A 12,171-nucleotide genomic window follows, 5' to 3' on the forward strand; every position below is an offset into this window, starting at 1 on the left:
ATTAATAATTCACTTAGCAGTTCATACATTAAAAAAAAGATTTTTTTAATATTATATTTTAATTGAATTATTATCTTAATTAAACAATTATATTACTATATTGCTATTATTTTATTTTAAAATAAATTAAAATAATTTAATTAATACATCAATCTACTGTATTTTATTTTATTTAAAAAATATTTATTTTTTATTAAATTTTAATTAATATATATTATTATCTTCAATTTAATTAGTATATTTTAATTTGATTTGATTTAATTTAATACATCGATCTACTGTAAAATTGTTATTTTATTTTATTTAAAAAGTTAAATTAAATTATTCTCTTAATTAAATAATTATATTATTATCTTCAATTTAATTAGTATCTTTTAGTTGAATTAGTATCTTTTAATTTAATTACATTTTTTCTGTTTGTACATATTTGCACTTTTTGTATGCAACCTAGCTGCAAATGCTTTGGGAATACATTTTTAAATGCCAATAAAGCACAATTAAAATGAAAAATTCATCTCACAGCTTTTCTCTTTTTACAGTAAATGAACAGGGTCACAGTACTCATTTTTTCAGCCTGTAATGTAATCATTTATTTTTTAAGAATAACAAAATCTTACGTTCAGCAGACATTTCTGGAAATGTAGGAGTTTGTCTTTGCCTCTCTGATAATCTTTGTAGTCGTAACAGAGTTCATACATGTTCAACATGTAAATCAGTGGAGACTCCTGTCACAAAAAAGACCCTTTTAATATATGTCAAACAACAACAATTATCATTGATAAGGTCTCGTCCTACCCTCTGAAAGAGCTGGAATCCACGAATCAGAGGCCTGATCTTGCTCCTGTGGAGGAGGGTCTTCCATAAGATGGAGAGGTCATGGAGGTTCCACACGTGATGACTGGGGTTCTCGTCGATGTGAGCGGTGGCCTCCTCGGAGATCTCGTCCTCTACGGACGTCAGTATCCAAACGCAGAGACACTGAAGCAGTTCTGCGCCCTGTCCAAATACATAACCGTTATTAAACCGGCCCGATGTCTGAATTACTTCTTCAGCGATCGCCACGAACCTGATGGCAGGCGGCGAGTACGGAGAGCGCAGGACTGTGATGACGGACGGATTCAGACAGCAGATATCTCCAGGGACTGGCTTTCTCTTGACTCTTCAGCAGAACCTGAAACAGTTCTCCAGAAGCTTCTGGGTTGTCATCTCTGACCGTCCCCTGCTCCTCCAAACCCGTGTGAGGGCTTATGGCCGGGAGGTCTTGAAACGCCAAAGAGATGTGAGCCTGAAGAGCCGGACTGAAACCGGCAGCCAGAGATCTCACCTGCGCAAAACAAAGAGTTGAATGCAATGCATAGATAATCCATCGGAAGAATAATCTGTAAACGCACGCACCTGTTGGGGAGGATAACTGTGTAACTGTACAAACAACAGAAAGTTGATCCACTGTCCATCACACGCGCAGTCCTGCGGGTAAGCGGAGCTTAGAGGCAGGGCGTGGAGATGACAGAACTTCACAGGAAGAGCCCAATCCTGCGCCGCCTCGTATGATGACCTGACATGCACAAACAATAAACAAATGTAGTAAACAAATGCAAAATATTCTGCATTTAAAATATTGTGTTCCACACGCTAAACATAACCTTGTGTTTAGAGCTGGACGATATATCGGATATTAGAAATGTAGGTAACACTTTACAATAAGGTGCTATTAGTTAACATTAGTTAATGCATTAGCCAACATTAGCTAACAATGAACAATTTAATTTGTTATCGTTTATTAATCCTTGTCAATGTTAGTTCATGTCAACACAGTTATTTATGTGAGTTCATGGTGCGTTAACTAATGTTAACAGTGACAACGTTTGATTTTAATAATGTATTAGTAAATGCTGAAATTAACATGAATTAATATTAATAAATGCTTTAGAAGTATTGTTCCTTGTTAGTTTATGTTAGCTAATGCATAAACTAATTGCTAACAAATAGCACCTTATTGTAAAGTGTTACCGAAATTAAAATAACATTATAGAATATTGTTGAAAATGAAGATCAATGTGGCAAAGATAGCACAAAAGGGCAATTTCGCTCTATTTTTGTCTCACAAGTAACACGAAAGTGTAACGCAACATTATCAAATTGACGACAGAAAATGAGGTGTGGGGAAAAAAAAATGTGCGTATGAATATGAAAAATCTACGCAATTATTAGTGAATAAGAACCACTGTTTTTCATCATTCTAGATCAAACGCAAAAAGAAGCAGATTTGTCTTATTATCAAAATTTGTCCACGTGAACCGCGAAGTTGCGAACGTTTTTACTTCCGCATTTTGACGGATTTCAGAGTGAAATGTAATTTCGAATGAGAAAAATAGTGGGTGTGGCTTTCGTCTTTTTCTGCGATTTGATTGGATGTCTAAAAACACCCCTTGCGTTTTAAAATGGAACTGGGAGCAGACTGACAGTTGAAGGGGAGGAGTTAACGGATGCTCCGCCCAAGCCGTCAAACATAAGTTATTTAAGATGGATCGTCATGACAGGAAGGAAGTGCATTTTCACATTTTAACTAAAAATTACGAGGACACAGGAATTTTTAAAAGAGAAAGACCCACATTGATAAACTATTTACAATAAACGCTGCGATATTTCATGAAAAAATAGACATTGTCATTGTTTATTTCACTGGGACTTTAAGTACAGTATATCACCCAGCCCTACTTGTATCCAACAACAACCTCTAAAAAGATTTTCAAACAGTTTATACACAAAAGATTTCAAACTGAAGGCCAAACACTGACCGACCGACGCCTTTCGTCTCCAGAGCATCTCTGACTGCCTCCTCCAGGTGGACCAAGAGCTCCTGAGCCGTGTGTTTCTCATCGGACACCAGCTTACCGGCCTTTTCAACTAAAGAGGAAAAAAAACAGACAGATGAAATCCCCGACAAGAACTGTGAAATGAATCCTAATAGCGTCCTCAAAACAAACACAAAAGTAAGATGTTATCTCTTACCGAGCATCTGTCTGAACGAGGCTTCGGCTCCATCCTCATAGTTCCGGCTCCAGAGTTTGAGGATGAGGTTGAGCGCTTTCAGATCCACCCTCAGTTTGAGACTACACACGCCTAGCAGCTCGCAGAAACACACACACGCCGCCGTCACGGAGGCGGAGCTGAAGTTCAACAGAGCTAAAGAGAAGACCTGCTCCACGGCTTGAGATAACCTGAGGAGACGGACGAATCAGGAGCTGAGATTTTAAAACTGGATTTATAATGTTTATGTCTGTGTGTGTGTGTGTTTTACTCACCGTGACTTTACGTTACTGCAGTTCACCAGATGTTGTGTGAGGAAAACCCCGTAGGCGAACGCCGGGCGCCTGTGGCTCAGGTAATACAGATAGTCCAGGTTCTCAATGAGGGAGTGTCTGCTGACCAGATGAGGGCTGGAGAAATGAGGCGGCTCGGAGGATGTTTCTGGAAAATAGTAGTTCAACCACAAAGGGGTCCACAATCGATGGCATCTGAACATATGCTGATACACCAGCCCGACTTCAGGACAATTGGCCAGAAAAAGGTTTCATCTGTGACACGTTCTCCACAGTGTTGTGCAAATTTCGTGATGTGTAAATACCCACCGGTGCCGCCCGCGACGTTCCCCGCCTGCCAACTGAAGAGTCTGGAAGGATCCAATGGCTGCAAAGACTGAACACACACAAAAAACACACAGAGCTCAAATGAAATTCTGTATCTCGGACGGTGGGTGGTCAGTCGTTTTCTATTTCCCAGAAAAACCCATTAAAATCTGCACAGTCCAGCAATTTCTTTGGACTTTCTTTTGGCAAAAGTTTCTTTCTCAAGGGATTGTGAGGTTCTGCTACGGTTGGGTTTTATCAACACGAACCGCTCTTCACTCCTATTCATCGTTATAAGTTACGTGTTTACTGCTGGTGACTTTGCAGTCAGTTTTCGGTGCTTTAGCGTCACCGCGTGGCCCGTTTGTGTAACAGCAGCGGCTCCTGGCACGTGATGTAAAGTGCAGATTTCATTGGTCGATCGTTTATCGCCGTGCGAAGGCGGTGAAATTCATCACACTGGACAAAAATTCGTAGTGCGAATAACGCACGCAGTATGAATGACTTCATGGAAATCTATTGTTTTTGTTGTAGCGCGTTACCGTGACAAACATATCCGAATATTCGTGGGTCTTTAAACTATACTATAGACGGTTTCAGCAGCAACAACATAAACAAAGGTTTTGGAGAAAGACACATACCTGCATGAGGTGATAGAGGGATATATCACAGGAGGACGCCCCGCGGGGACCGATCTGGGGGAAAAGAGCCGTTTTGAGTTTCGGATACGCACCCAGAGCCATTCTCAACAGCTGAGGGTCCACACGACTCAAAGGGTCCTGACCTCTCTCTCCCTCTCGCATCGCCTGCAGGCCACATGATCTTCATTTTAATTTCAAATAAAATGAAATTATGTTTGAAACTGAAATTGAAGGTTTGGATTGTGACCTGGTCAATGCCGCCCGGTCTGAACATGATTGTAGAGAGGGCGAGCAGACTGTGACCCTCCAGTAACATGCTGCTAATGCTCGCCTGACTGCCGGGCAACAGAACCTGAGCTCCTGTCAGACTCGCCTGGAACACCCGCTCCGGATCTGAACACAAACATGAGCAGATATCAGTGAAGATACTGACCTGAAAACCTTCAAATACACAGATCCGTCTTAATCTCATGTTCAACAAAGCAAAACGATCTCACCTTTGAGGTCTCTGGGGATTCTCTGTAACTTCAGCATCATTTCAAACCAGGGGAAACTTTCAAACAAGTTCCTGTCGTCCAGACCTGGACAATTCCCGGGAGTTAACCTGACGAGAAGAGAGAGACGCATCACTCAAGTATGCCTCCTTGGGTGGATGATATTTGTGCGCATGGATGTTTTTACTCTTTTGATAATGCGTTAATGCGTGTGTCACCTGTAGTGCTCCAGGTACGTGTAGAGCAGATACTGCAGACTGTTCTCCAGACAGTGCAGAATGAAGCGCTGGTGAAACTCTTGCCCCTGTGAAGAGAGGAATTGTGGGACGGGGGGACCGCTCCCATCCCGCATCACTCCTCCAGCTTGACCCAGTCGCCATAGCAACTGCTCAAAGTCATCCATCTCCGACTGGACAAACAGCCCCTGCCTAAAACCAAATGGGAAGAAAACTCATACGAGTTGTTTTAATCGTGTGAGGCATTTGAAAAGTGATCGGGTGAACGGTTCTCACGGAGCGAGCAGGTCCAGGATTTGATTGCGCATGTATTCTCCGCAGTGGCTGTAGCTGTTGATGATGTGTGGTGTCAGCGCAGGCCAGCGGGGGGCAGCGGTGGTCTCCGTATCTCTCGCAGTCATACTGCAGACCCATGCGGTGACTCGACCCCAATCGTGAAGACAGGTGAGATACGACCAGAGCGTGACGGCATCACATGAACCAAGAGCTAAAATAAAAACAAGAACATGGATGAAAGCACCATCTCCAAATGAAGGATAAAGGAGGTCACAGAATACAAAGAACATTTCAATATTCTGATATAAAGTCACACTGACTGGAGTCCTGCAGTCTGGACAGAAGAACTGAACTCTGTGCGTCTGTGTCCCAGCATCTGATCCAGTCCAGACGCACACAATCCAGTAAGGACCTGGAGGAGGACCGCGCTGGGTCTTGTACGATCTCCTCCAGAAGTCTTCTGCTCTCTGGATCCGACCGGGTCATCTGCAGAACCCTGGACAGAAAACACAACGAAACATGATTGATGTCAACCTGTGATTTATAATGAAATGAGTGAAAAATGGTTTGTGACATCACCTGCTGGAGTCCAAAGGGTTCGAGCATCTTGTCGCGGGCGTCGAGCACAAAGTCTCGATGGTTTTAATGAACTCAACCTGCTTCACCTCCCCAGGTGACAGGTAACTCTGCCTCTGAAGCTCTTCAACCTGAGATAAACAACCCATACATCTGCTACTGTAACTGTGTATTAAACGACAATATTTCTTTTAAAGGGACACTTCACCCAAAAATGACAATTCTGTCATCATTTACTCACCCCCAGGTTGTTCAAAATCTGAACACATAGAAAGATATTTGGAAGAATGCTTACAGTTGTTGGACACCCTTGACTACCATATAGGTCAAATGTATTTGTTCTGTTGAACACAAAAGAAGATATTTTGAAGAAAGTCGGTTACCGGACAGCGCCGGCACCCATTCACTTCTATTGTATGGACACAAAACCAATGCAAGTGGATGGGGTCCAGTTAACAACATTTTTCTAAATATCTTCTTTCGTGTTTTGCGAAAGTCATACAGGTTTGAAATGACAAGAGGGTGAGTAAATGGTGACAGAATGTTTATTTCGGGGCGAATTGTTACTTTAAAGAGACAGTCCACCCAAAAATACAAACCGTCATTGTTTATTTACCTTCGTGTGCGTATGGGACTCTTTCATCAGTGGAACACAAAAGAAGATGTTTTGAGAAATGTCTCAGTGGTTTTGTGTTCATACAATGGAAATCAATGGGGTTCAATATTGTTTGATGATCAACATTGTTCAAAATATCTTCTTTTGTGTTCTTCAAAGGAAAAAAGTCATACAGAATCTTCATTTTTCGTTGAACTTTCCCTTTAAATTCTCTCAGGCTTCAGAAAGTCTGTCACCCGTCTTTAAGTGGCTTTACTCATCAGGACCGACTCACCATGAACGCCCTTAGATCCCGATCAGCAGTGTGAACACAGATACTGTGAAGCTGCTCCTTCACATTAAAGGCCTGAAACACACAGCCAGTCAGCTCTGCTTCATTTTACACAACGTACATACAAAATTGATCTCAAAATATAAAAAGCATGCAGTTCGCAGTTTACACAAAGCTCCTGGATTAAGATTAAGACCCAAACATTGGATTCACAGCGTTGTTTGACAGAGTCTAGCGTATTGATAATCTAACCCCGGTGCATGTACAGTATTGTACCATGTTAGCGAGCAGCATCTCGGCCGTCTGCAGGTCTCTGCGAGTGAGACAGGTGAAGACGCGTCGCAGTCCTGTCTTCCTGACGTCCTCCAGACTGCATTCAACAGAACAGCGTCTGCGCAAGAAAGCCTGCGCGTGTGGAATCCGTCTGCTCAATACAGCACGCTGAACCACTTCCTGAAACAAACATATGTAAAATGGATCTTCGCTTTATTTATGAGAAAATAAACCTTACTTCTTGACTCACTCTCAAATGATTCGTTGGGCGATTCATCTGTCTAATCCCCTCCTTTCTGTCAGCCTACTCTGATCTGATTGGTCTGATGGTCTAGTCTGATGTGATTGGTCTACGGCGTACAGAGGCACAGTGTCGCAAATGGAAAGTAGGCATTACACTGAGTGACGCAAATCTGACACGTAACTGAAATTAGAATGACAGAAGACTCGTTCGCATGATTCAGTCGACTTTCCCAAGCCAATGAATTTGTTATTCGTTCACTTTCTGCGTAACAACTTGGCAGACCGCTTACATTCACACACAGCAACATTACACACTGCATGAAATGTCTTTTTAAGGACATTGTAATAGTTACTCTTTAACAGTGTTGGAAGTAACTAGTTACTAAGTAATTAGTTACTGCAATTTAATTACTTTTCCCTTGAAAAGGAAAGCAAGGGATTACTCTTATTTTTTCTGTAATTTAATTACAGTTACTTCTGAAGTAATTAAACTAAATACTTTGTGTAATACATGTGTGTGCAATAGTGGAATTGACATCAAAATTCAAAGTCTAACTTTAAAATCCGTGCTTTAATGTATAATTCTCACATTTGTAATGCTTTGGTCAGTTAATAATAGAGAATGTGAAGCTGACGTCACGCCCTATGTTGCATGTTGCAGTGGCGCCGCCATCTTGGGAGGATCATACTCCACTGCTATTATTGTTTTGATATGTACCGTTACTTGTTTTGTTTGATATATGGAGAAATCGAAAGTAAAATAACCAGGGGCTTTTCCTGAACGACTCTTCGTAATGCTATTGCCGTTTTTAACACCTCAAGACCGACCTACCATAGTTATATTTCCCAATCAAACAAGAAAAACAAAACACTGCATTGAACGCACAAGCAGCCATCCTCCCAAGATGGCGCAACATTCAACACGGCGTGACGTCGATTAACAAGTTCTACACTACTTTATGTAGTTTTATATTGTTTATTTGAATGAATTAAAAGAGGCGTTTCATGTGTCTATCCTTGAATCACTATTGATATAAGATATAGAAAGTAATAAGTAATAAGTAATTAACTACTTTTTTGGAGAGAGCAATTTGTACAGTAATTAACTACACTATTGAATATGTAATTAGCATGGCTGTCAAACGATTAATCGCATCCAGAATAAAAGTTTGTGTTTACATAATATATATCTGTGTACAGTGCATATTAATTTTGTATTCATAAACACAAAACATACACATACTTGTCTATATATTTAAGAAATATTGAAATGTATTAATTTATATTTACCAATAATTGAAATTCTAAATAAACGTTTATTAATTGTTATATTTTTCTTAAATAAATGCATTTATGTGTATGTGCTCATAAATACAAAATTAATTAGCATAGAATACCGACATAAGTTACGTAAACACAAATTTTTATTCTGGATGCGATTAATCACGATTAATAGTTTGACAGCCCTAGTAATTAGTAACTAGTAATTCATTACTTTTTCAGAGTAACTTGCCCAACACTGCTCTTTAACCCGCATAAAGATAAGTATGTAAATAACCTCCAATTTTATGTTTCAAACAAAGATGGCGATAGTGAGTACGACTGACCTCATCAGACATCGACTGCCACTCCCGCTCTGTAGCTGCATCAGACGTCGGGGTGTGAGGACACGCAGGCGTTTCAGCGGCGCCCCCGTCTGGCCATGGAAATTTCTTCATGTAACCCCGCAGGTCTGAAATGTAGCCGTCTAAAATCCGCACGCACTCCTGCAGGTGGACGTCCAGCTCTATAAAACAAGCAAACTTTATTTTAAAAAACACTCAGGAACATGGGACGTGAATTAAGGTGGCATGTGAACTGAATACACGAAGAAACTGTGTGTGTGTTTGCGTTACCGTGTGTTCCGGTGAGGAGGACTCTGGTCTGTGTGTTGAGGAAGGTCAGTGTGATACTCAGTAACTGTTCGCAGAACTGTCGACTCTGAGCTTCCGTGTGCGTGTCTTGAATCGCTGAGTGCAGCAGATCCAGCGCCGGACACAGAGCGTGAATATCTGAAACACACACACACACACACACACACATCTAAATACAAACAGAAATCTGAATACACAGGAATATAAATTAAAATACCTAAATGTTCAACGTCTCTACAAATTACAAAATAAAAAAGGAAATAAATACAAGTGAAGGAAACCAATTACGAGTGAAATGTGAGGCGTGTGTGTTGATGAAATTCAGCCGGTCGGCGTCCTGAGCTAAAGCTCCATTACGCTGTTTTGACCTTCATGACAAAATCTGGCTTCACATTTACTTGATCTTTTCTCTCTGGTAATGAGCGAGAAGCTCTAACAGGAAACTTCAGCAGAACATTTAACGGTCACGCTAATGAAAGAGACTAATTGAGCTGAGAACGGAGGAGGTTATCTGAAGATCTTATTAAAGCGGACGTCTTACTCCTCAGCTGGGTTTGACTGGAGACCGCGGACGCTTGATCGGGCAGAACGAACCCGGACGTCGGACTCAAGATGTTCTCTTTACTCTTCAGAAAGAAATCGACCGTGTCCAGCTGGTGGTTCTTCAGTCCGGCCTGAAAGGGACATTGCACGAAAATGATTGTTTCGAAATCTCATCGTCTTCGAGTTGTTGTATTGTTTTTAAAGCAATAAGCCACTGCAATGATGGCAAAATCACAGTTTATATATTACAAAATAAGAGTACCTGCAGAGCGTGTATGGGGATCGAACAGCGTCCCCAGGCGTTCAGATGGCACAGCGAGTCGACCGTACCAGCGGTGCCAAAAACCATCAGCCTGTTTAAAAGTTCCTCTTGGGTCACGCAGAACAAAACGGCAGACAGACCAGACCCTACAACACACGTCAACTTTATACCAGATGACATTCCAGACTTATAATGTCGTCCAGGTGTGTAAAAGCGCCTCACCCTTCAGTAACAGACACTGGTGTTCCTCATCCGAGCGCTGGACAGGTACAGCAGGGGTCTCTGTGCGATGGTATGTGACACTTTCACCCTCCAGGTCCCAGTACGCCAGAGTTGTGTTCCCCGGGGAGACGAACGTGACCACGGCGGAGAACTCGGAGACGGTCAGCATCGCTGCTGTAGCTCCCTCCGGCACGTGGAAACACATCACAGCGCCCCCTGGCTTCACGGAGGGCTGGGAGAGTTTGGCAGTGGCCGATGCCCGACGGCACTCCACGTGGGGGAAATCTTTGTACCAGGGTAGCCTGTGAGCCGGACGCGCCGGGGCTTTAGAACGGATGTACAGAGAAGACAGACGAGACTCCCACGACCTGAAAACAGTCACAGTGATATTCTTTTCTTGAGAAGTATTGTCTTTCGAGGCGGAGATGCCTAGGCACAAAGTTGTACCTGTCTGTTTGGAACGGCGTGTCCAGGACTGACAGGCTGTGGGCGGAGCTTAAAAGGCTGTCGTGGTCCCATGATTCCACAGGCTTGATGAGCGGACGATCGGGGGCCGCACGACAACAAAGGTGATCTGGAAACACCCTGAGATGGGACAAGAAGAGATCTAGAGTCAGGACAAAACAGCATTTACAATCAATGTTGAATAATGTGGGCGGGACTTGATTCCAGCAACTGGGATCTGATTGGACGATGGGTGTTTTATAGCAGAATGGAGTAAGAAATGTGCATTGCATTGTGGGGAATTTACTCTCCTCCTGAAACACCAGCACGTATCCAAAAATGTAAAATTCTTCCATGATTTATTCGCCCTCATGTCATTCCAAACCTGTATGACTATCTTCTCCAGAACACAAAGCAACACCGTACCGGAAGTAGTCATTCAGGTCAACGGCAAGCGCTTGGTTGTGGCAGGTGACGGTCACGGCGGCGTTGAGATCATGCGAGATCTGGAAACGACAAAAAGTTACAGGTGGAGAAAAGTCTGCATCTGTCTGTCCCCCGCCGCAGTACGACGGTAAATCCACAGTCGCCATGAGTTTCCCATCAGTGCTGTCGAACACATCTGACACTTAAGTTAAAGAAACTATGACAGCAGTATAATGTAAAACATTAGTATTGTAATAAAGTCTCCACTGATCTCTCATCATTCTTTTAAAGCTCATGCCACAGGTTACATAAAGGATACATGTGACTCCAGAACCGAACAGAAGGAACAGAATTCCGCGGCAGAGATGATAATCGACACACTCGTCCTGCGTCTGAGGAGGTAAACCGAGCCGACAGCTGGACAGGTGTGAGGAGTCTTCCGTCCACCGGATCTGCAGCACGACACTAGAGTTCACCAGCAGCACACAACGGCCATCCATGAATGACAGCAGTCTCACCGTCCTCAGCTCTGACACATCTGTGTAGGGTGGAAAATGTTTGGAGAAATTGAGACGTTTAAACCGAAAGCTTACATGTTGTAATTCAGGGCTTAATGATGCGTGTGGTTTTCTTCTCACCTGAATGGTTGTCTTTGACAGACTCCAGTAAAGTGTCTGAAGGGCTCTCACACACGAGAGACACTTGACCATGTGGATCTATCCCATAAAGTCTCAGACTGCACTGAGAGTCCACGGTAAGCAGCTTTGGGTTGACATCTTGTCTGTCGTGCTCCGACAGATCTTCCCAACAAAAACTACAAAACAGGGATTAATGACTACAGGACACATTCTCCACAAACCAAATCCATGAATCCATATTCTATGAATCCACGAATATTCATTAGCGCGATTAATTGCATCCAGAATTGCATCAAATGTGTATACTTAGGAAATGTATTTATTTTTACCAATAAATGAAATTATACACAAATAAATGTTTTTACTTTTTATATTTTTCTTAAATATATGCATGTTTGTGTTTATAAATACAAAATAAATATGCACAGTAGTACATGAAATGCCTGCTGGCACAATGGGGCCATGAGG

General features: G+C 42.2%; 1 protein-coding gene across 14 annotated transcripts in view; it reads right to left on the minus strand.

The window, feature by feature from the left end:
- Positions 1 to 12,171, minus strand: part of spg11 (SPG11 vesicle trafficking associated, spatacsin) — a 62,875-nt gene that overhangs the window by 7,834 nt on the left and 42,870 nt on the right. For all 14 annotated transcript variants that reach the window (XR_008962685.1, XM_057330290.1, XM_057330291.1 and 11 more), the window contains 26 exons: positions 11,704 to 11,879; positions 11,385 to 11,603; positions 11,066 to 11,261; positions 10,643 to 10,780; positions 10,196 to 10,563; positions 9,974 to 10,119; positions 9,710 to 9,842; positions 9,151 to 9,306; positions 8,863 to 9,041; positions 7,016 to 7,192; positions 6,743 to 6,814; positions 5,856 to 5,983; positions 5,597 to 5,772; positions 5,277 to 5,487; positions 4,983 to 5,192; positions 4,768 to 4,874; positions 4,518 to 4,663; positions 4,271 to 4,435; positions 3,633 to 3,699; positions 3,306 to 3,471; positions 3,013 to 3,221; positions 2,799 to 2,907; positions 1,396 to 1,555; positions 1,067 to 1,324; positions 796 to 996; positions 618 to 725 (listed from right to left, as the gene is read on the minus strand). Coding sequence is in view for 13 of the 14 variants with exons in the window: in XM_057330290.1 (XP_057186273.1) it covers positions 618 to 725; positions 796 to 996; positions 1,067 to 1,324; positions 1,396 to 1,555; positions 2,799 to 2,907; positions 3,013 to 3,221; positions 3,306 to 3,471; positions 3,633 to 3,699; positions 4,271 to 4,435; positions 4,518 to 4,663; positions 4,768 to 4,874; positions 4,983 to 5,192; positions 5,277 to 5,487; positions 5,597 to 5,772; positions 5,856 to 5,983; positions 6,743 to 6,814; positions 7,016 to 7,192; positions 8,863 to 9,041; positions 9,151 to 9,306; positions 9,710 to 9,842; positions 9,974 to 10,119; positions 10,196 to 10,563; positions 10,643 to 10,780; positions 11,066 to 11,261; positions 11,385 to 11,603; positions 11,704 to 11,879 (4,381 nt within the window). In the remaining variant the exon portion in view is untranslated. The remainder of the gene's footprint in view (positions 1 to 617; positions 726 to 795; positions 997 to 1,066; positions 1,325 to 1,395; positions 1,556 to 2,798; positions 2,908 to 3,012; positions 3,222 to 3,305; positions 3,472 to 3,632; positions 3,700 to 4,270; positions 4,436 to 4,517; positions 4,664 to 4,767; positions 4,875 to 4,982; positions 5,193 to 5,276; positions 5,488 to 5,596; positions 5,773 to 5,855; positions 5,984 to 6,742; positions 6,815 to 7,015; positions 7,193 to 8,862; positions 9,042 to 9,150; positions 9,307 to 9,709; positions 9,843 to 9,973; positions 10,120 to 10,195; positions 10,564 to 10,642; positions 10,781 to 11,065; positions 11,262 to 11,384; positions 11,604 to 11,703; positions 11,880 to 12,171) is intronic.

The sequence above is a fragment of the Triplophysa rosa genome, linkage group LG3, assembly GCF_024868665.1.
Source record: "Triplophysa rosa linkage group LG3, Trosa_1v2, whole genome shotgun sequence".
NCBI lineage: Eukaryota > Metazoa > Chordata > Actinopteri > Cypriniformes > Nemacheilidae > Triplophysa > Triplophysa rosa.